The sequence below is a fragment of the Pleurodeles waltl genome, chromosome 8 (assembly GCF_031143425.1).
Source record: "Pleurodeles waltl isolate 20211129_DDA chromosome 8, aPleWal1.hap1.20221129, whole genome shotgun sequence".
Taxonomy (NCBI): Eukaryota; Metazoa; Chordata; class Amphibia; order Caudata; family Salamandridae; genus Pleurodeles; species Pleurodeles waltl.
This window is the reverse complement of record NC_090447.1, coordinates 81215200-81240080: the sequence shown is the minus strand read 5'-3', so window position 1 is coordinate 81240080 and position 24881 is coordinate 81215200. Positions and strand designations below refer to the sequence as shown.

General features: G+C 43.4%; 1 protein-coding gene across 3 annotated transcripts in view; it reads right to left on the bottom strand.

Annotated features, from left to right (window-relative positions):
* The window catches only part of PDE2A (phosphodiesterase 2A), a 1588440-nt gene that overhangs the window by 35126 nt on the left and 1528433 nt on the right, over positions 1-24881 (bottom strand). For all 3 annotated transcript variants that reach the window (XM_069203789.1, XM_069203788.1, XM_069203790.1), the window contains 5 exons: positions 22361-22483; positions 19591-19661; positions 15625-15747; positions 13063-13150; positions 11868-11915 (listed from right to left, as the gene is read on the bottom strand). In XM_069203789.1, coding sequence (XP_069059890.1) covers positions 11868-11915; positions 13063-13150; positions 15625-15747; positions 19591-19661; positions 22361-22483 — 453 coding nt within the window. The remainder of the gene's footprint in view (positions 1-11867; positions 11916-13062; positions 13151-15624; positions 15748-19590; positions 19662-22360; positions 22484-24881) is intronic.

The following is a 24881-nucleotide window of genomic DNA, read 5'->3' as shown; positions in this document are numbered from 1 at the left end:
ACAGACTGTTGCTTGAAGGTAGATGAAACATCCTTCAAATGCCAGCAGCTGCCATAACTTTACAGCTCATTTCAAGTGCCAGAGTTAGTGGTACAAGTTTCACCATCTGATACAGGCTTCAGCAGATATTTTTCTCAATTATGTCTCCATGAACAATGCTGTGTTCCATGGCAGAGACAGCCATATTGTTGGTAAAACCGCTGCCACCATGACAAATAACTCCAACTTCTGTGTGGTAGGAGTTCCCATGAGTACTGCAGCTGATGCAAGATGCAAGTTGAGCTGGGGCGGGAGGGGGCCGCAAGCGAGAGCCATGCCGCAAGTGTGTGCAAGTCCGTGGCGCAAGCCTGACTGCCGCGTCTGCAAGACCGAGGACACGGTCTGAAGGCCCGTTGAGGGCCTAGTGCCCCATGCATACGGTCTGCAGTTAGGCATGACTCTGCCGTCAGCTGCTGCCAGAACTGGGCTGAGGATGGCGCACTTGCAGGCGCCGAGCAAGAGGTGAGGCTGCGCTATACACTGGATGCTGTGCTGTGCTGGGTGAAGCCTCTGTGAAGTCTCAGAGAAGGAAGGAGCAGGAGAAGACACAGAGGGCTTAGGATGATGTGTGGTGCAGTGCATGTGGCATGTCCATGTGGCGCTAGGAGCAACACCTTTCGAAGCAACCCCCTCCATCCTCCTCTAGCCCTGTCGAACCTGCTGCAATCTGCAACTTGCCTGCAACCTGCAATTTACCTGTGACTTGCCTGCAACGTGCCTGAAAACTGGGACCTGCAAATTGCTGTCACCAACTAGCAAGTGCGCCTGGGAGTTTTCGGCAACCCCAGCCCCTTGTACACTTCTGAAACTTTGGGTGCCCACAGTGTTTCCAGGGTGGTGCGCAGCAGCTGTAGTCAGCCGCCACCAAGGGTGTGCCCCGCAGAAGTGGCCCAGCTAGTGCTGGGTGCAGCTTGTGGGGGGCTGGTGAGCCTCGCTCTGGCCTTCCCAGCCTGTGTTCTGCCTGTGTTCAGCATCGTCTCGGTCGCCACCTGGTCCCCGACTTCCCTTCTGGATCAGCCGACAGTGGCCTACTATCGCTGCCTCACGGATGTCTACAACACTATCTGCATCCACTGGCGTTAGACCAGTGGTACAGGGTCAGATACAAGCAGCACCTAAAGCTTCAGGAAACAAAGCAAGAAAGCGAACAGCCTCAGTAAATCCACTAAGCACACACCCAGCAGCCTGGAAAATATCCTGTCTACTATCCTTCCATTAGCGATTCAAGAAAATGGCAATGCGGAGAAGGCATTCTCCCAGCATACGGTCCTTTAGACCTATAATGATAAAAGCAGATCGGGGGTTATACGTGCTGATCCCTCACAGTTCCAAGTGGCTTGGACCTCAAAGTTCGCAAATGCCTTGAGGATGGCCCAACCATCCCAACCGGCCAAAGGGCCCACTACTGCAGCAGTTTCCAGCCTGGAAAGGCCAAATTGCTTTACCTTCTGGTAGCAAGCCCAATGAAATTGGGAATAGTGCTAAAACAACAAAAACAACAAAAGTCACACCAGCACCAAGAAGAGTCCTGGACTTTTTTAGGAAAATGCCGACTGAATCCTCAGACCGGCCACCGTGACAGTCCCCCTCTTACTCTGCGGTTACCTTAAGTGTCATGAAGACAATAATCAACCTCCAGCAATTTTCGCTGCACAAACAAACAATGGTGCGGTACAGCAGAGGGACGAAACAATTATAGAAATATCATCTAAAAGCCTTACATATAGTATGGCACCAGAGCCTTTGCTGGACCCCGACTCAAACCGTGAGGAACAGCCACAAAAAGGCACTAACAACATTAGTATGACCCGCTCTCCCAGCCCCTTTGTCTCCCTTCCTGCTCTACAGATGCAGGAGCAATGGTTCCATACAGCTGCCAGATCCACATCAATCGATTCACCGGACTAGCCTTTCAAATTAACAGTGGATGCTAATACAAGAAAGCAGACATCAGTGGAATCAGCTGTTCCATCTGGCCCCTTGGTGGACTTAATGAGGCAACATGCCTCTACACAGACTGTCTTTACTGCTGCCGATGGCGACGAGGTGGACTCTAGAGAAGAAAAGAGTATTGATCCCTTTCAAGATCAGTTGCATTTGTCCCACAATCTAGCCAGATGGGCTATTCAAGCTTTCAGCAGAGGGCAGCTTCATCTGTGCTTCAATTGGATTATCGCCAGAGCAAGCTGCTGGCATCGATCAATGTGACCCTATCTGCTACGATAAACTCTCTCACCTGGCAGTCAGATAAACTTGAGGTGCAAGTGGATCTCATACAAGCCTTAGCTACATCCATCACCACGATGGAGGCTAAACTCACTGCTCTGGAACCAAGAGGGCTTAGCACTTGCATCAGCACAGCTAGCAATGATTTAGCATCAAGTGCTTGCCTCCCAATCGTTGATAAATTATCCACCTTGTCGGATGTACTAACTTCTATGACCTCAGAATGGAAATCAGCTCTGCAAACCCCAGGCACTGCTAGGTAGCACTCGCCTGACACTGCATCGCCAAACTCTCCAAACTAGATCTCAGCGCCCACACTCAACCCTACAACATCCACGTCTATGAGGACTCCCCTCCGCCGGCCAAACCATCTAACTATCCCAATATTGGAGCAGATGTGCCCATATTGAGGTCCATATTATAGTGCAGTAAGTCCCCGCTGTGCCTCCACACAATATGGAGGCTAAGATGGATGTTGAGTGTGATACCAATGATCACGTAAGTAGCGTGGATGCCTATTGGTCAAGAGCTCTATCAAAGAGAGCCAAAAAGAGATTAAAAAAGGCGAAGAATAAAGCTGCAAAGAAACAACTGCAAGCTCAGCACCTAAAGGAACAAACACTAGTGGACCACAATGAAACCAGTATATCCCATCTTTAAGGATAGGAAGACTGGCAAAAAAGCACTGGAAAGTCAGAAAGTGCTCCAACTGCCAGACCACCAGCCTGCACAGAGCACCATAAGATGCCATTTGCCAGTCCAGACTAGTACACACAACACTGGCAATGCATTACCAAAGCTTAGTGTGTCTCCAGGACACCAGATTTTAGCAACATCCTCACCAGATCACAAACACTTTGATACGCTTCACCCAGTCTTATCCAAATCAACCTGCATTTTAGCCGGGTCCCAAGAGCTCAAACTTCATGCAGCGACAGATCTAGTATCCACTGGATTGCACCATGGCAGCACGGATGGCTCCATTCTTGTGCAGCCAAAATCCATTCACCTAAATAATTCTAAAGTGTCGAAAGAACTGGAAAGTAAGACAGTGCTCGCCAAGTTGGCACTTACACGCCAATATCAAACAGAAGGCAACCATGACATTTTGAACCACTCAAATCTTCTACGGCTTTTAAAGGCACTACCAAATTTGATAAATATAAATTCTGAAGACATTTTAAGTGTAGAATTTAAAATATTACCAGAGCATAACAAACATTGAGAATCAACAATTTGTCCCTAAGAACTTTGGCACTGGCTGGCCAAATATTAGCAAATAAGACGATCTTGGAGGAATGAGGCATAGTGGTTGTCAAAATAAGCCCCCCCCCCCAAATACCATTCACCCATAAAAAAAACTAACTGAATCCTCAAACTCGAAAGCTTGCACCTATAGCATTCTAAAGGGGGTAGGGCATCTTAAACCAAGTTGGTTGAATAATAAAATGTCCGTAGCCCGCACTTATTCAAGCCCAACAGACCCAACCAGAAGAGTGTCTTTAGAATCTGGAAAAGACACTAACACAACTGATTGGGCATGGTTGCCTTCTGTCCTATCCAGCAACGCACAGAAGTACTCCTAGCAACAGTAATCAAGTGTATGAGAAGAAACAGCAACTACAAATCATGTCATGGAATGTTGCTGGTCTAATGAGACTCCTTAATACTGATTTAGCACATCAGCTCTTGAGGGGATCTGATGTACCTTTTGTCCAAGAAACCTGGCTAACAAATCCCTTGGCAATTCCTGGATTTTATGAAATGCATTGATCTGCAATAAAAAAAAAACATCTTTTGGAGGCCATCTTGTGGCTTCTCGATATACAACCTGGCTGAAGAGGGGTGATACCCTAAAACCGGTCCCAGGATGCTTGTTTCTCGTCCAGGGAGGACCTGGCCTGGCAGTTCGGGCTGGTCTGTTCCCATGGGGAACAGGGTCAAGACTGATTTGCATATGGCTTGGCCCAAACTGAAATGGCATGGTGAGCAAAAAAACTGATGGATTAAACCCAGATCTATGATTGAGGGTGAGTGTTTGATTTTGTCTACATTCCGTCCATCAACTGTTCTTTTTGCAATTCTCAATATACTTAAACATCGGCTTGGATTTAAAAGTGAATAAAGTTGCTGTTCAGGACAACATGTTACAATCAATCATGCTGGAAGGGTTAATATCTAAAGGTCACTTGATAAAGTCTTTAAGAGTTAATCTCTACTTTAACTCCTTTGGCTGTGGGACCGCTGTGTCTCAATTAGTTGAAACTTTAGGTCCAGTGCTATGAGATCACGCTGGATATAACATTATCATCTGCAGTGACTTTAATCTCAGACACTTGTGGGTAGGGGCCGATGACCTCCAGCCAGTATGCCCAGCAACCCAGTTGCTTCAAAGATTGTTTACCAAACACACCCTCGCTTCTATTTAACATACTCTTGAAAAGAGTTTTCGGGCAAAGCAGTCTTGATTATATCTTCGCCGCAGATGAAGTTATCAATTGTCTGGAGATCTTTGAAATTCCTCACATTGAAGCCAGCGACCATTTACCTCTCCTCATAAAACTGAATATGCACCTAAGCTGCCTGTTAACCCAAACGAGACGGGGTACTTCACAGGAAGATGAAAACATACAGCTAATCAAGAGAATAAAATGGGGGCCAATCTCCTCTAAAAAATGGAAAATCTGGAAAGCCTCCAAGGGACCCTCCATGTCAGAGCAAGTGGCCAGAAATCATCAAGGATGTTCTCCAGAGAGTAGGCCCCTTCCGCCCCTTCAGCAGACCCACGCAAACGCCTCCCTCTGCACCCCATGATGGAGAGTAAGTGGTGACTCCGTAGGCTGCAGATTCTAAGCCGCAAAACAAGAAACTCCTCAACTAAGTCAGAGCTAAAGCTGCGAGCTCAAGCTAAACAACATAAGCAACTGATCTGGTCCCTAAAACGCAAACAAGCAGAGCAGGAATGGCTACACATCTATTCACTACTAGGTAAAGATAACCAGGTAGACCTATGGAGGTACATCAAAAATAAGATAAGCCAGGAAGGGGCTCGTATCAATGCGATCAATGAATACACCTAGATAAATCATGTGACTAAACATGCACCTAAGACCAAAGTAATAACCTTTGGGGGGGACGCCTAAACATCAGACCTGTCGCTGGAACATGGGTCCCCTCAAGATCAGTGGAACAAACTCCTTCAATTACTTAGGAGTGTGGTTGACTGCAAAGGGAAATTCTAAAATTAATCTGTGCCATCTTAAAGCCAAGACTGAAATTATAAATACAAGAGTATGCTAGCTAAACAATCTAATAGAAAACCCCTCTTCAGCATCGATCCAACGAGTGTTCTGGGCATCCCTTTTACCAGCGCTAAACTACGGCCACAAAGCTTTTGTGGGACAACTCAATAAAGTAGTAGAAAAGCTTCAAGTCAAAGCTTAGAAGAGAGTGTTCAAGCTATCTCAATAGATAAGGGGGTGTTTAATAAGGCTTGCACTCAGTTTGGAAGGACAGAAGTGGGCCAATATGGGCTCTTATTTGAATTATTATCACAGGATTGTTATGGCCCCACCCAACACAGTGAAATCTGCCCTTCGCCCCATTTTTGACTCAAAAACAAATCCTTGGTCGCAGTGTGCTCGACTCCCTCCAAATAGATCAAACAGAACTAAACAAGTTGCCACTTTCTCATACTGCCATTACGACTCTGCTGAAAATGCAGGAAAAAATACTCTCTAGGACAACTGACTTGGCAAAATTGAGTAGTACACCTGTGTTAGCGGCTGTGGCAGCATCTTACACTAACAGCTTGCACCACCTATCAGCACAACCACATTTAATGTGTACAATTGGGAAAGCCTGCTTGACACAAATTGTGGCTGCAAAGTTGTTAGTCCTCAAAATCAAGACAATGAACCCAAAATGGCACTCCCTTTCTATGATTGTGAATTGCAGGGTCTGCGGATATAAAACTGAGTCATTCAATCAACTGCTCTGCTCTGCCCGGCATTGATGAACGCACGTCCCACTTTACTAAACCCTCTCTTTTTCTGCCATGCTGTAAGCACTTGCACTGAGGCAAGGTCACTTGTGTTCAGTTTGAAGGAGCCATCTGTTCCTGCTAAACTTGGGAAGTTTGTTTATCAGTTACAAAAGCTGCTGAACGAGAGCACTACGACTGGCCAGACTTCTACCCCTTAAAGCAGAACGGTGTAGCAATGTTTATCTGCAATCCACGCACGGCCACAAAGGGCTAATCAACAGCTCACTACCTTTCTAACGTCTTATAGAGCCTACTTGACCATGATGGTATGGTGCTTTGCACATTTTAGCTGGGAATAATTATATTTTGTCATGATGAGTTGTATTTTTAATTACATCTTTTAGGTTTTAAGGCTTTGATCAATAACAATCATGAAATATTGTACATATGCTTTTGTATCTTTTTGGAATTATTACTCTGCTTGTAAAGAAGTGTCTTGCTGGACTCATACTTCTGAATTAAAAAAAAATGTTTTATGATTTAAGGTTGTAATTTTATAGGTCCGTTGCTGTTTTGACATAGGCCTATTTAGGAAAATGCATGCGCCTCCTGTTGAGACAGAGGCCCTCATTATGACAACAGCAGTATTGACCGTCTACCGCCCCGGCGACAGCCGCCAAATACCGTCGCCGCAGCTACCTGCCGTCTGCCATATTATGACCGTAGCCTGAATTCGCCAGAAGGATGGCGGAATTCTGGCTGCGGCCATGGCAGTGGACGGCGGTAAGGTGGCGTTGCTGCGCCACGCCAGTAGACCGCCACAGACCGTATCATGTCACATGATACAGCCTGGTGGTATTCTGCTGGCGGATGCAGCCCCATCCCGTCTCCTGCCAGAGGACCCCCTGCAATCTGGTAAGTCGGGTGCTCGGACAGGGGAGGGGATGGGGGTGTTGTGTGTGTGGGGGGTGTGGGTGTATGTTTGTGTGTACGTGCATGTGGGGGGGTAGTGTGTGGAATGCGTGTTTGCATGTATGGTTGTGAGTGTGCGTGTATGTTGTGTGAATGCGTGGGTGCTTGTATGTATGTAAGTGGGTGTGGATGTGTGTGTGAATGGATGTATGCATGCGTAGGTGAGTGTGGGTATGAGTGTATGTATGCGTGTGTATGATGCTGCGTGAATGTGTGTGTATGTCTTGAGGGGGTCTGGAGTGGGAGGGGGAGGGTGGGGGAGGACTCTGGGGAGGGGGAGACCCCTATCAGTGACAGGGAAGGGATTCCCTGTCACTGATAGTGCCTACCTCCATGGTTTTCATGGCAGTAAGGAATCCACGAAAACCATGGTGGTAGGTGGGGTCATAATCCTGCAGGTGGGACAGTGACGGCCACCTGGCTGGAAACTGAAGTCTCCAGCCCGGCAGCCGTTACCGCCCTGGCGGATGGAGTGGTACATTGGCGGTTTGGCTTGAGCAATACATCCAATGTCATATTTTGGGGAAAGGTACCGCCAGCCTGTTAGCAGTACTTTTCTCCAAAATACCACCGTCCGCCAGGGTCGTAATGAGGGCCAGATTTCCTTTGAGTGTAAAGATTTCAAATAATTACACAATATCACTTTTTAAACAGAAAACAGAAGTTTTAAATCAGCCTCAATGGCGGGTGGAAAATCAGCTATCAACGCTGTAAATCAGGCCCCTGGTCTGTCATGGGTGTTTAGTTCATTTACTCACAATCATCTGCATTGTGAACTTGACACGTCTACTTTAGTAAGATGTAAAGAGGTGGTGCTGTGAGTGGTGGGGTGGAATAGAGCCACTGGGAAGCCACAAATCAGGAACATCTGCCCATGATTGCCTTGCTCTCCATTACAGCCCTAAAACACCATTCTCCAACAGCAAAATCCAGTTTCAACAATGCAGTTTATGCATTATGGAGAGCGCTTAATCTTGGAAGCTTCCCACAGTACCTCTGAACAAGATTGACGTAAGAGGTCAGTGTAAGCTTTATAAAGCATGGTGCAAATTACAACTCGAAAAGCAATCCAGATGTATTCCTTTTGGAATATTCCATTCAGTTTTAACTTCTTTATGTCCAGAGGGAACACCCGGTAGAATCAGCATGTAATAGCAGTACTTCTATTAGCAAATAAGAATTAGCACTCTAAAAAAATTGCTCAGCAACCATGTGAATAGGTAACAGGGCATACATTGTGAAAACAACCATTTCTTCTATGCAGATTCAATTACACCAGACTTTCATTTTGGTAATGGTAGGGAAATATAGGTCACTTACAAGGGCTTGACATTAAGGGTGGGCAGAACTCTTGGCATTCCAAGGAGTTACAAAAAAACTAAGAGATTCTGCGGAGTTCCGCCCAGGGTGGAAATAGGCATGCTGCGCTGCACGTGCTGTGATTTGGTGCCGGGAGCGTGTTCCGTGCTGGAAAACCAGTGCTAACGGAACCACGGGCATGCCAAAGGGCGCAACTGCACGAGTCGATTTTGCTGCTCTTGAGTAGATTTTCTCCTCGAGTGGCAACCTTCTGGTTGTTGCATTGAAAAAATCTCCCCAGATATCCTCCTCGCGACTGAAAATCTCGCTTGCGGAGGCCAAATCTCACTTGCCAACTTACTGTTTTGATGTGCACGCGTGAGAAAAAATTCCACCACACAGCGATCAATGGTTTTTGTCCAGAACTGTAATGCAGAGTTGCCTAAATTCTGCAAATTCGGTAGGCAGAACGGAAAATTTTGTCCACCTCTCTGTGACATCGTGGCTGGTCTCTGGATTGGCACTATGGGCAAAAATAGATGGACTAGAATGCTGCCCTAGTAATACCCATTGACTGAGATTCATTCTAGCATTCCACCCATCATGTTTATTTTTTCTAAGTGAGACGCCCTAAGAGAGACATGTATGCCCATGCTTGTGCCCCATTTTCACTGTGCCTAGGACTTGTGCTATTCCTCCCTGAGGAGGTCCAATAAGTTTGAAACAGGTCTGGGTTGCTTGTATTCCTGTTCAGATGGAACCTGACCTGGCAATTGGTCTGGACTGGTCCTGTTGTTGCAGAATTAGGCCTGATTTGAATATGTCTAGTCTCTGTCTGGAGTGACATAGTGGGCAAATAATTCAAGCATTCTACTCATCACCTTTTTGCTTTTATAAGTCCCACAAAGGATGGCCTGGCAGAGGTATGCCTAAGCAATGCAGGTTCTGGTGCCATTCAGAACTCATAATGTGTAGTTTATCATGGATTGTGGCAGTTCAAAGTTCTAGTTCTAGTTCTAGAGTCAGAAAGTTATTTATTAAAACATATGCATCAATGACTGCATCAAAATACTTTGACATTTAAAGGTGAGGGTTAAGTTAGTCATACTGTCAGTAAAACACCTGAACAAGCTCAGGACAAGAGGCGTTTCAGAAATGGACAATTTATAAAGTGTTTGGAAGGGTTTGAGAATGGCTCCTCCTTGGAGCTTTCTGATATGACAGAGGAGGGCAAGCAGGCTTGTCTGTGCAACCATTATAAACTAGAATTCACAAAGGACCTCTGATCCTCTTCTGACACAAAGACTGTAAGGATATAGAGGAATAGTAGTCTTCCCTCAAGCTCCTTTGAAATATAGTTAGTCTCCATGGAGCTGGTTAATGTGACTCAAATGTAGGCATTTGTTGCCATTTTCTCTAAACAACGGCATTGTCCACTACATGGACCCTCTATGGAGGGATATTGGTAGTTAGGTTGCCATTTTGCCCCCTAAACAGAATCCTTGGATGGGGTCTCTCTAAAATAACAGAGTAACATGAGTTGTGGGATTCCTCTCAATGCTGCCTATTACATGTATGTTGGATTCACAATCACATGCTGTTCTCAGGGTTAGATGTGGTGCACAAGGATGACTCTTTGCTGTGTAAGGCATGGTCCATAAGTGTTGTATTTAATAGGTGTCTTAAACAGAAGTTGATACGGCTAACTTTAATATTTGCATTAGGTTACTTTTAACTCCCAGTTACTAACAGCTTTATCCGTCTGTAAGCCATTTCATCACTAATTCTAATAAATATACATAGAGTCCCTCTTTCTACGCGCTCTGGGAGGGTTGGTGTATCATTGCACCTCCAAAGGAGTACCTTCCATTTCAGTGCATAAGGGACGACTTTACTTCTCAAAAGTACTATACCATATTCCGCCACATTCAAGCCTTCATTTCACCGACATATTCTAAAATGAATAATTTTCTTTTTTCATTATAGCATCAGAAACAAAGTGATTTTATAATGCAATTGCTAGGCTTGAGGGCGGGCTAGACCCTAATACAGCCCTCTAATTGGGTTTCATTCATCTTCCAGGAAGACTTGAACCATTTTGAAGTCTTGTAAGATCTCACTTTTTTTTCTTTTCAAGGTCCTGATGACTATTCTTCGCTGCCTCTGGGCGAGTACTTTTTTTCTTTCATCTTCCAGTGAGATGAAAGAACTCTAATAGCAAGTTATCAGCCCTGCCACTCTTTATTAGGGATGTTGTATATTCTTCTCATTAATATATACGATTGAATTGTACATTTCTTATGCAATATCATAATGCAACCAAAGACACACAGTACGTTAGGTCACTAAAGAAAATTGTGTCTAGTCTGGATTCTTCACCTGCATTTGCTACATTGTCTGACTGCAGATCAGTTTTTTGGTACAGACATTTTCTTACATATGGCAAACATTAGCACAGCACAGTCAGTCTCACTGAAGTGGAATGAACATGCAAGCTTGTCTTCCCACATGGCTGAACAGTTGTTTTGTGAGTCATGCAATGAGCTGTGGTTTCTTTGTTATGGCAGTGGAGCACCCCGCCCCCCCACCCCAGCGAGGTGTGCAAAACGTAAAAAATAAAATGGCAATGAAATGATTTCATTGCCCTTTTATTTTTCACCAATGGGTGACACAGCCGCCAGCCTCTTCCCGAGCAAGGAAACATGCAGGGCGTGTCCTCTGCTACCGAATGGCAAATGACTTGACCATTGGCTAGAATGCACGCTCCAAAGTGTGCATGTCACTTTGGCTGGTTGTTTTGCACAGTTTGAAGCTCTCCACCCAACTGTCTTAAGACAGTTGGGTGGAGGCCAAGCACAGGCCTCTAGGGCCTGAAGGAGCGCTCAGCCAAGCCACTCCATCCAATTCATGCTGGCTAACAGCATGAGAGAAGCGTCTGGATTGGTTAGGGGATCATTCTTAGTGCATCAAAACACCAATGAGGACATGGAGCTCGTTGGTAAGTACAATGTTATTTTAGTTTATTTATTAGGAATGTGCTGTGCATGTAAGTATAGTGATTAAGTTGGTAGTTATGTTTTTTAGGGGTTTTTGGTGGAGGGTTGTTTTTATTAGGGATTTTGGAGGAAGTAGTTGGTTGTTTTTGACTTTTGGAGGGAGGAGTTGTTTAATTTAAGTTTTTGGGAATCAGTGGAGCACATTTCTCACCCCACCACTTTCTAAGGCTACCAGCCGCCCCTGCACGCAATGTAAAATCAGGGTCACAGGTAGAAGCATGTGTTTTGACAGTAGCTGTCCAATGTTTGATTGTATTTGTGGGATGATATGAGAAGACATAATTCCTTACCTCCATCACAGATCCCTCGGAGCTGTACAGTGCAGCTAATACTGATTTCTGAAAGATCAAAATTATATTTTATAAAGTTAGTTGAAAAAAGATGATGATGATGGAAACAAATATTGTTAATCTAACTCACACAGCCTAGTGTCAACAGGTGAGGATATAAGCAGCACGTATTGAGGAATCCATGATGCATGCTTGTACACTACTTCAGTGTGCACCTTTTTATGCATGGGTATGACTGATTGTTGAAGCGTTTGACAGCACAATAAGCCACAACTAATGTATTTCTTCCCCATCTAAGGCATCTCAGTCTTCTTCAAAATCTTCTCTGTTACTCAAATGTTCCTTGGCACTTAAGATGTGTCAGCTAGCCCCACTCTTTTGTGTTAACTTCTGTGATTGTGTAGTTCTTTCATAACTCCCAAGTCTAAAATTGTGTGAGGTTGGGAAAATGCAGAGGCCAGGATACCGCTGATGGTAAAATAACTCATTGTGTGTTCCATATAACATACAAAATAACAAAGTAACCCATTTTATGGGCAAGAGAAACACAATTGAGTGTAAACTGAGTTTGCAGAAAAGGTCTTGGCCTGCTGTATCAGTGGAAAGGAATTGGGTGATATCTATTTACATTACATTCCAAGTTTGCCATGGGCAGATGGCATTGACTCTTAGATGATGCAATCTCCTAGACGATGTCCTGATGAATTCATATAACCGTACAAGGTAAAGTAGAAATAATTGACACTATGGGCTTACAACCCACTCCTGTTTGGGTTTATGCTGGTGGAAGTTCACAAGACACGTGCATACTTTCAGCAGAGGTATGGGAATTGATTAATATGCGTACCAAATGCTGGCAGTGTCCCTGAAGGCTTTGAGATCTCTGCCACACTAGAGAGATCTTTAGATAGGATTTGGTCCTAGTCTCTGATAACATACTGGCTGGTGGTCTGCCCACCAGGACCTAAATGCCCCTGCATGTAGAGTTTAACATTATCTGGTCTAAAAAAGCCGGAATAAGTTGAGCTGAAAATGCTCATATATCGTCACTACCGCAGAACTCTGGCTACAACACAGAACTGTAAATTCCGCTTCATGCTTCTTACTCGTTATCATGTAAAATAAGCATCCTCAACGTAACTGATGGAAACCTGGTTATAAACAGAGTGGACAAATCTTCAGGTATTTTTCTTACCGATGCTACTTGGAAAGAGTTATTTGTTCCTCGGTGGTCTAGGTCATGGCACATACAGGAGACAAACAAGGCAAAAATTTCTATGTCCCTGAAAGGAGATAAAACAAATTGGACAACACCTTAGATATGGCAGTCAGACATCTGCAGTAACATGGCATCAACACCAGTTGCAAGCTAAGGAAGCATAAAGGCAGGATGTCCTGATTAAGAACCACATTACTACACTGCTTGCATGGCCAGTAGCTGGCAAATGGATGATTCATGGCTTACTTGTTCCTAATCCATCATATTCAAGTGATTGCATTTGACTCCCTCTACCAAAGAATCTGTAAAGACGAGCTGAGCTGGATGGCTTTCTGAGACTTTGCCATGCACGCTCTGTACAATATCGGACAGGTATGAATCATTTTTCCAGGATTGCTTTTAGCATCCAGTCCACCAATGAAGAGGAGCCAATACTACATGAATCTATCATTAGTTAAAAGCAACATATTTGTCTCTTATACATTTTTACCTTACAGGTTAGGAATGACTCCAATTAGTTCCCAACAATACCAAACATAAACGGGGAGGTGCAGCTAGTGAGAGACATTATGTGGGTTAAAGGGTAAGTAAGAAATATGGTTACATTTGTGAGTAAATATGGCTTACAGGCCTGCCAGAACCATAAGTAATTCTAACTTAAAATAAGCTACATTAGGAAAAGATTTGTGGTTGATCTAGTGGCCATCCTCTGCAATCTGGATTCTTCTAGTGACCCTGCTATTACCTTTCACATATCTTATGTATTTACAACCAGACTCTCTACCCTCAATTTTGTTGATATATTTGACCTCAACTTTCAGGTAGTTACAAAATTAAGTGTTTGTGTCTCATATGCCCATTCGAAACGTTCAAAAGCAAACAACAGGCTCCTAGGAAAACATTTGCACACTCACAAAATGTTGTGTAAAGTTACCCTTAACATGGTATTCTTAGTATTAACACCAAATTCTTTTTAACTTTATCACTAAGTAAAATGCTTTTGAGATTTTTCTATAAAAACATTTTTCAAAACTATATATTTTAATACAAAATAGGTGTACAAATCTAAACATTAGATCTATCACACCACAAACAAATAGGCCCAGATTTAGAGTTTGGCAGACAGGGTACTGAATATGCGACCTATGTCGCAGGGGTGACAGAGTACCCTCTCCACCAAACTATCATCCCATCCACCTCATTTAGAGATGGGAAGGCGAAAGTATGTCGGTGACGGAGCCTACTCTTGCTCCATCACTGACATAGTACTCTGATGGCCAGACAGGGTATATGCTGTCGGTTTTTAGCCATCTGACCGGCCGCCCTATTTAGAGTTGGAAGTGGGCTGGCTTTTTTTTTTACTGTCTGTCACCACCAGGTAAAACCTGGTGGTAAGGAACAGTAAAAACTATTAATCACCCACTCACACCATGGGAGGAATCTCGCATAGTGTGGGGGGGCATTAGTTTTGCATTTTTTAATAATAAATGTAAAAATGCTAAACTTTTTGAATGTTTGTTGGAGGGCCATCATGCTTGACTAGCTGATGCCAAACTTTTACAACATTCACAGGAACAACCATGACAGAAGTTCTTGCCAATGTTAAGAGATGTCCGCGGGACCAGGGGATATCTCTATCTTTGGTAGACAATATGTCAGCACAACATAGTATTTTATTCCATTACCCTGACGAACATACATCCGTCTGCCAAAGTATAAATCAAGCCCATAATTTCCTTTTTCATGCTCTTCAAATAAAACCCGCTATCTTACAACTGCTTTTAGTATCTCCCGCCCTCCCAAAATGCTCAGTTGCCTTCTCCTATGCTCTTATCAGTGGCATTCATAACACAGGTTATAAAACATATGACTCACATCATCATATTTATCTCAATTAACCATATAGTTCATTTTCTTTTACACTGCCTTCAAGCCACAGTAGCACACATTCAAAGTGCATCAGGAATTATAGATATTACCACCAGTGTTGCAAGGGATTTTTAGTCTGGGGGGTCAAAAGGAATTTTAGAGGCACCTCTAAGTGCACGGAAATTCTTCAAGATCTTATAGTCCTGAATGTATTCTAAGTCTATGATTTAACTATACTATAGGTCTTCGTTTTTTTCACTTTTATGTTATCATCAAGTCCTCAGCTGTTTGCTTTTAATCAGCTAACAGCCTCTCACAACTTTGTCATTAGACCCCGCTCCTTCAGGTTTTTGCAGCATTATCTTTATGCAAAAGAATTTCTCCTTGCTAAGAATGAAAAGACCCCTAGAAACAAGCCAGTCAGTAATGTAACACAATTCTATCTATAATTGATTTTACTGTACTAAACCCATTATCCTCTAGTGTTTTGTTAAATATTTGCAATTTCTGAAAAATGCGGCAAGACTGCTAGACTCATTCAAATGAAAGTGTGATGGAAGTTTTCCATATTTTTGTAGGTGAATTCACACTGATTTAAAAAGCTTTAGGCAGAAACTGCCAGAACATTAGGATGTAATTGTAACCTTAAATTGTACTCAAATCACTTACTCTAGGTACTTGCTGAGTTCCAGGTTTTTGTAGAGGAGGTAACAGAAGTGAGAAACTGAGAATGCGTGCATCCAGTTGTGATACGGGGGGTCCCGGTACCCCTTTTTCACCATCAGGCAGAACCTGAACAATTAGAACAGGGGATTTTACACATAAATCACCTTTGGGACAGTACATTTGCATTCTATATCTCAGTATATACTGTGAATTTAAATGCCAACACAACTTTACACTCCTTGTAAGATAAACATACAACAATTTATTGTGCATTTCATGACATTTCTTAATATACTTCAAATTTGATACTGCACATTTCAAGGTAGTACTGTACACACCTAACACACAATGTACACTTTATTGTACAGGGCAAATTTGTATTCTGAATCTGTTTTTGTCCACAAACACATTTGCTATATTTTTCAAATGGTTGTCCGGCCTTGAAAGAGTATGGAAGGCAGTACACTAGTCCTGGGATACTCATGCCACAGGAGTTCCCTCCACAATTGTTTAAAAAATATACAATTCTGAGATCAGAATAGTTTGCACACTAGCAGTGTTGATTTGCCAGTGAATGTGCTCTAAAAATATATTGATGGCTCCTGAACAGAATTCCTTAGTCCATTTGAAGACTCAACATGGTACTAATGAACATGCAAGTGATTGCTCAAAATGATGGCAAGATGAAATCACACACAAATTTGGAGCACATTCTGAAATGTAATGTCTTTTTAGGTCAAGCATAACAGCGTGCAAGCGCTGCTTTTATGTCGTGTTGTAATCTGTATGTGGGCTCCAACCACGCCCAGCACTTTCATTAATTCCTTGGCCTGCCTTACAAAATGCACACACTTTCATTTGTAAATGCTTCATGTTTGTCTGGCTTTCAGGCTGCTTTGTTATCGCCCTGGAGACTGACCCTGTTACATGGATGATTGCACGACCGGCCACATAGCACTTTTGTTTTTTCTTTTGAATGGCCGTTTCATGCTGTGTGGCCGTATGTTGTTTCGCCGCTGTTTGGGGCATGTCGCTATTGCGAGCTTCGTACTGTATGGCCCTAAGTTGTTTTTTCATTGTTAGAGGCACGCTGCTATCGCGCCGGTTCGTGCTGGTGGCCGTGTGGTGTTTCTTCATTGTTTTGGGCATTCTGCTATCATGCCTGTTCACTCTGTTTTTTTTGTGTTCTTCAGCATGTGTTTGTTTTTATCCTGGTAACGCCTGATCCACTAGCAGAACCAGAGCACCTGAGAGTAACTGTCACTGGACGGCCAGGGCTGACACTGAACACACTGTGTATGCTCTCTATGCGTGGTTTGTTACATGCAGCAGGCAGTTCCTCTAATGGACAGTGGGAAGCTTGCGGGAAGGTACGGCTGAGATTCATGCTGGCAGTGCCGTCTGCTACTGCTATGTCACCACCTCCCCTGCTCCTGCAGGCGATGTCCCCCATCCCAACCTTTCCCTCGCCTACTGCTTTAGGTAGTGCCAGATGTGCCCCCTCCTCCTTTGCTACAGGTAATATTCCCCCCGATTCATTGCTCCATTTGTCCCTCCCCAACGCTGTCTGTGCTCAGATGCTAATCTCACGTCCTGGATGGAGAGCCCAGTGTTAAGAAGCAGTGTGCCTTCCTGCACCCCACCCCTCCCTACACCCATTCCCTCCTTCCCTTCTGGTTGCACTCCCTTCCTCTGTCCATACAGTACAAGGCACTGTGTGGACCTGGCGGGCATTGCCACATAAATCCATAGGATAAATTGTATGCATGTCTCTCCGGCGGTGGGTATGTTAGTGCTCAGAATATGTAAATCTGTGCACTATGGGTCTCGCTGTTTCTGTCCGCTCACTCAGTATGAGGCACGGTCTTTCTTTGAGTTTACAAATGGGGAATGTCTCTGCCGAACGGGCCCGCTAAGAGTGCGAATGCTGCACATTGGCTTTCCCTTTCGTTTGCTACTCTTTTCTTCATCCTTAACTCCAGCATGGGTTCTTTGTATGCACCATGAAAACATTAAAAAGGTATATTTTTTTATCTGTGTATCATTATTCCTCAAATTCATATGGCAAGCACAATGTGTTAATCTGCATCTTCCAGCAAGCTTCAAAACAACATGCATAACTTTATTTTATGCAGTGTATGGCTTCATCCACTTATTATCTTCAAGTTCGGTATCGACAAGCTGCAGAGCTCGAATGTTTTGGGCATGCCACTATCGTGCCGACTCGCGCTGGTGGCCGTATGTTGTTTCTTCATTGTTTTAGGCATGCCGCTATTGTGCCGACTCGCGCTGGTGGCCGTATGTTGTTTCTTCATTGTTTTAGGCATGCCACTATCGTGCCGACTCGCGCTGGTGGCCGTATGTTGTTTCTTCATTGTTTTAGGCATGCCGCTATTGTGCTGACTCGCGCTGGTGGCCGTATGTTGTTTCTTCATTGTTTTAGGCATGCCGCTATTGTGCCGACTCGCGCTGGTGGCCGTATGTTGTTTCTTCATTGTTTTAGGCATGCCACTATCGTGCCGATTCACGCTGGTGGGCGTATATTGTTTCTTCATTGTTTTAGGCATGCCACTATTGTGCCGATTCGCACTGGTGGGCATATGTTGTTTCTTTATTGATTTTGGCATTCCGCTATCGTGCCGATTCGTGCTGGTGGCCGTATGTTGTTTCTTCATTGTTTTGGGCATGCCTCTATCGTGCTGATTTGCGCTGGAGGCCGTATGTTGTTTCCTCATTGTTTAGGGCATGCATCTATTGTGCCGTTTCATGCTGGTGGCCATATGGTGTTTCTTTATTGTTTAGGGCATGCATCTATTGTGCCGTTTCATGCTGGTAGCTATATGGTGTTTCTTCATTGTTTTGGGCATGCCGCTATTGTGCTGATTCGCGCTGGTGGCCGTATGTTGTTTCTTCATTGTTTAGGGAATGCATCTATTGTGCCGTTTCATGCTGGTGGCTCTATGGTGTTTCTTCATTGTTTTGGGCATGCCGCTATTGTGCTGATTCGCGCTGGTGGCCATATGTTGTTTCTTCATTGTTTAGGGCATGCATCTATTGTGCCGTTTCATGCTGGTAGCTATATGGTGTTTCTTCATTGTTTTGGGCATGCCGCTATTGTGCTGATTCGCGCTGGTGGCCGTATGTTGTTTCTTCATTGTTTAGAGCATGCATCTATTGTGCCGTTTCATGCTGGTGGCTCTATGGTGTTTCTTCATTGTTTTGGGCATGCCGCTATCACGCCGCTTCATTCCTTGTTTAGGCCATGTAACCATATTGTTGCTGTTTACATTTCACATGCTTTACTTAATCTTTCATTCTCTGAGCATTTGCTTTTTTTTCAAGGATGTTCTTACTTATTTTACGCCAGCATATTACTCTTGTCTCCCCTCCCTTATAACCAATTCCCCATTTTCTGGTTTGTTAGATTGTCACTTGCAGCTTGAAGTCTTCTTCTTCCAATGGATATCCTTATTTATGTATACAGTCCAAATCTAGGTATAGAGCTGCTGAATAATGTGTAAGGAAGAAGGATGCGTGGATGGGTGGTGTACGGTTAGTGTGACACTTTCATAGCTATCCCGAATCACGACTATTAGGTTGAGGGTATCACACGAGGATGCAATAGTTTACAGGAAACTAACAGTAAACACACTTCATCCTTGGATTTTGCTTGATTAGATATACGTTTCTGTTGATGTTACCAATTTTCTCTATGCAAATGAAACACAAAGGGCCTGATTTATACTTTTTTAGCGCCGCATTTGCGTAATTGTTTGACGCAAAAGAGGCGCAAACGTACATAATAATTTTGTACGTTTGTGCCACTTTTGCATCAAAAATGACGCAAATGCGGCGCTAAAAAAGTATAAATATGGGCCTAACACTCATACTAAATGCATCACTTTAAAACTGAGAAACAATAGAAACCTTGACATATAAGAGTAATAAAGATAAGAACAGGGAACCCACCTGCCTAACGTTTGGCGATCAAGTTTGTAGTTGTTGACAAATCCCATGTCTTCAAACATACTTAGAATAGCCTGTGATAAAATAAAAAGATTTAGTTACTGGAACACATTGACTACTTATATCGTGTTAATGCACTGTATTGCCAGCTGGCCCAACAGATTGTATACTGTGTGGGGAAAAATGCATCATTGTGCTTCATAAGCTATTTCACTTATTGAACTATAAAGAATTTTAGACTTCTAAGCTAATTTAATTGACAGAGATAGGTTCTGCTGCAATCCTAAACTAATAACAAACTAATGCCTACTCTTACCTGTAAAAACCATAAATAATGGTACGTACCTAGGATGCAGTATGGCTTGCAGCTGTTGCCTATGTACATAGCAGGCACCTACATGTTTTGCCTTACACTAGCAGCCCCCAATTTTAGGTTTGGTGCTGTGTCCTAATAGTTGCCCAGCAGTAGTACAGCATGTGTTTTACCTTTGGAATGAATTATAGTCAGGCCTAAAACAAATGAGTCTGAGGTACTTTGCATTGCCTGCTCTTTGCAGAGCCTGCTCTGTCTGCATTGTCCTCTGATTTAGCAAAATGTCCTATCCATCCACTGTGTCAACATTAACTATTGTGAGTTATTTTAGTGCCAGACTGAGGCACAAAAGAGAGAGCGGGAGTCACATACAAGTGCAGGACATTCACATGTTCTGTAATTACACTTGGATTAACTTTATGCACTGCAGCTTTTAAAACTGAAAAACATTTTTACAATTATGTGCCCAGAACTTAATAAGCGACTTTAATGCACATAGCAATACTTTAAGGAATCGCCTGCCACAACTGTACGTCCTGTTTGCGCTGCGGGAGGTGGGTCTGCGGGGGAAAAAATGGGATGTGGCCTGAATACAGGTGCACTGCCCATTACTCCAATCAACCTGCGCGGCACTGCGGGGGAAGGAGCAACAACCTTATTGTACTGTTTCAAAATCCCAGTGGTGCAGACACTGCACTGCGGTGTGTCCCTCCCCTCTTCAGAACAGTGTAAGCGGCCCCAGGGAGTGAACGTCACCCACAGCAGTGGAGTGCTCTGTCAGGCACCACCGCTAGCTGCAGTGTGGATGTTGCCATGCTGTTGGGAAACTGACAGCCAGCAATCATTTCATACTCAGTCTGTGAGGTGACGAGAGCTCCAGGTCTCTGTTGAAGAGGCCTTTATTGGTGTATCCATGTGTATCCATGTATGTGGTAGTTCTAAAGTGTGAACCGAGCTAAAAGGCAGCGAAGGGCTGTACTGTGTCAAAGACAAAAGTAGGGTTCTTTAAAGAAGTGAGCCTTCAACAGTATCCTAAACTGGGACAAGCATTGGTCTGTCCTGATTGATATGGAGGTGTTGTTCCAGATCTGGGTGTATCGATGGAAATGGCCTGCAGTCTTGTTTTTTTCATTTTTACACTTCCTAGTCTGCAGTGTGATGGTGCCCGGCCTTTGCCAAGATCCACCGGAGATGATGAGCTTGTCTGCAAGAAATGCTGGTTGTGATATTTTGTAAATGATGCAACTGGTGTTGAACACGTGTGGGTTGGTATGCGGAGTCAATGGAGTCCCATCAGGATGTGGTTGATGTTGTCATATTTATTTCCCCCGGATGAGATGTGCTGTGGCATGTAGGATGCCCCTAAAGAGTGTCAGTGTGGGGTCTGGAAGGCTATGGCGCAGGGCATTACAGCCATTGAGATGGGAGGGTATGAGGGCTTGAGCAGCAGTTCTGAAGTCACTTTCTAGAGGAAACAGTTTGACTTTCTTTAGATGAGCGAGCTAGTGCCAGTCTATCTTTGTTTTTGGGCAGTGAGTTCCTTGAGGCTGGTGTCCAGGGTAAATCCAAGTGAATTGGCATTCGGTAAAAGTAGGGGTTATAAGATGTCAAGGTTCATGTCACTGAGCCAGTTTTGTACTGTATCTTATTTATTGTTCTTTGGCAAATAACAAGAATTCTGTCTTGGTTGAGTTGAGCTTCAGGTAGGCACCGGACATTCATGTCTTGATGCATGCAAGCACTGTGTAAGGCGTGAGATGCCTGATGCAGAGGAGGCTTTCAAGTTGAGTTGTGTATCATCAGCATATTGGTGAATCTTTGTGCTGTTATATGTGAGTGGAGCATCAGGTGGCTCCATTTAAAGGTAGAAGATGACAGGAGACAGTTCGGAGCCATGAGGGACTCCAGAGAGGCCATCTTCATATGCGGTTAAGAGGGCATTGTCTATGAGGTGTAAGTTGTGGTCTCCATGCTGCAGCGTGATCTAAATCCAACTGGTAGTCATGCAGGAGATGGTTAGCATTTATGACCTAGTAGAATAGGGTGGTTCCAGACAATGACACTTGGTAATAAAGATAACTTACCCTTCACAGTAGATCCTTTCTGGTCTTCCAAACACTAATGCAATACTTGTTTGACTGTACTAGAATGTTGGCAAGTTGGCAGGGCCCTTGCTGTCAGATATTCATTAGACACTTTCATATCCAGAATTTCTAGAGGAAGAATTGATGGTTGAGTGTGGTTGAACATGAGTCCGATGTGTATTTAGGCTGTTTTGCTAGTGGCAGCTAACCAGGTACAGCGGTAGTGCATTTTCATTCCCACTTATGTGGTTTGAAATTACAGTATTCTGCATACACTGGTGAGTGCTGACTGGAAATATTTCTAGATTAACCACTACAAGAAAACATTGCCCACATTGACATTCTGCATATTTGAATATCTGCCTAACAAACTCACCATGGACGTGTCGTCCTCTGGAAGAGATCGTGGAGTGTATGTGAACTTAGCAAACTCTGGATCAATTTCAGACACTGGCTGGATGCCGTATCTTAGAAGCTTCTTAGATTCATCTTCTGAGACCTAGAAATTGATATTAAATATTAATAAATGTCATTGTTCAAAAATCCCAAAAGTGGTGTGGCCTTTAAATCCTCATCAAACTCTTGGAAGTGTTTACTGGTCACCCTTGAAACTCAAAAGGCCAAATTAGTGAAGAATTAAGAGTGTGTGTTTGTTGTCATTACTACAATTACATATTATTTATACCCACGTGATATTGCCAGTGACATTACCAGGAGAATGAAATGTCTCACAGAAAATGAATTTGACAGTAGATATGAGCTGGTTGCCTCATTTAATCTGCCAATAGTTAGGTCCCAGACAATTGCCTTTATCTACTTTCCATCCTCAGTGTTTGCACCAAGAGATTTTGGGGCAGGTGTATCAAGAATGCATTTTGCGAGTCGGAAATAGCGATTTTTAAGAAATCACTAGTTCTGATTCCCAAAATGCAATGTATCATATTTGTGATTCGGTAATGGCGATTTCTTAAAAATCGCAAATGCTATTACCAAATCGCAAATTGCGATACAGCCCCAATTCGCATCTATGGGCTTTTAGGCCCATATTTGCGAATATTTTGCATGTTCCAAATTGCGAATTCCTAACTGGAATTCGCAATTTTTGGAAATGCAAAGTCCAGGGTGCTGGGGGGCCTTAGGTCTCCTCTGCTGCGCCCCAAAATATTTTTTTAGAACATGTAAGGTGCACACATGCCAAAAGGGCATGTATGCTTTACATGTAAATTTTGCATTTTTAAAATTTGCACATGGTTACCACCAAGTTCAACTTGGTGGTAAATAGCGATTCCTTAATGCCCAATTCGCATCAAGGAATTGCTTCTTACATGTGCTTTAGAAATCGCAAATAAGGATTCCTTATTTGCGATTTCTTACTTAGAGAGCCGCAATTTGCGAATCTCTAAACAGGGTCGCAATTTTAAGGAATTGCTATTTTAGCGATTCCTTAAAATTGCGTTCAGAATGCCTTTGATACATTCTGAAATGGCTTTTTGCATTCGCAAACGGGCATTTGCACCGTTTGCGAATGCAAAAAGCTTTGATACATCTGGTCCTTTGTCATTACAGAAAGCTGCTTCATGTTCTCTAATGTGCCTTATTAAATTAACTTATTATATTGTGGCTGATTCTGCTACAAAGAGGGTTATCTAAATATTAAATATCATTACATATCTTTTGAGAAAGCTTTCAGCAGACAATCCATGAGTAATCTTTGACTGTTTGTTTGAATTTGGAGCCCCATTTGTGCTACCACCTGATGTTTCTAAGGGCCAGATGTAGGTAGCATTTTGCATGGCGCAAACTGCGAAAATCGCAGTTTGCGCCATGCAAAATGCGCATCGCGTTGCTCATTCACATTTTGCGAGTCGGTACCGAGTCGCAAAATGTGAATGCGACTCGCAAATAGGAAGGGGTGTCCCACTGCCTACTCTGAAAAAACGAAACCAAATGGTTTCGTTATTTTTTTTGTATTGCAACTCGTTTTCCTTTAAGGAAAATGGGCTGCAATACAACAACAACAAAAAACTGCTTTATTTAAAAAGCAGTCACAGACATGGAGGTCTGCTGACTTCAGCAGGCCACCATCCCTGTGAGTGCAGAGACTCGCTATGGGGTCGCAAAATGCGACCCACCTCATGAATATTGATGGGGTGGGTCTTTGCGACCCCATAGCGATTCGCAGACGGTGACTGAGACACAGTTCTGCATCTGAATTTGCGATTCGGAAATTGCGAGTCGCACCGACTCGCAATTTCCGAATCGCAAATTCAGAGATTGCTACATCTGGCCCTAAGCCTCTTACATCCAGAAAATCAGATCTCTTTACAAACTGAAATCTGTAATTCATCCATTGGTACATTTGGTTTTGAGCATTGTTCTTCATTTGACCATTAATTTAAAATCTATAATCTGTCTTCTTTTTGTGCATCACAGCATTCAGTGATCTGCTGTCTAATCATTCTTCCTATTATGGTTCATATTTCTCTTATTTTGCTCGTTCTTCAATAGCTCCCTTTTTACTTCCATCTATGATTTTGCTATGTTTTCTTTTATTCTATTCATGGTCTTACTTATCAATATGTTCTATTGGATATCTCTACTCTCCCATCTTGTGCTATTGTTTTGCCTCTCAGGTCATTTTCTCTGGTATGTTTTCTGCAGCACATCCATTTTGTGAACTGCAGTCATGCCATGAAACCGTACCGATTGGCTCCTTTGTGTTGTACCTGATAAGGCATGATGAAAGTTAAACATTATACTACAGAAACATAACAACTACAATTTATTCTGGCTTGATAAAACACAAACTTGTATCCATTACCACAATAGAAATAAAACCTTCAATTGGAAAAAAGTGTTATGTTCACAAAGGCATTCTGGATTATGTAAAGTAGTAC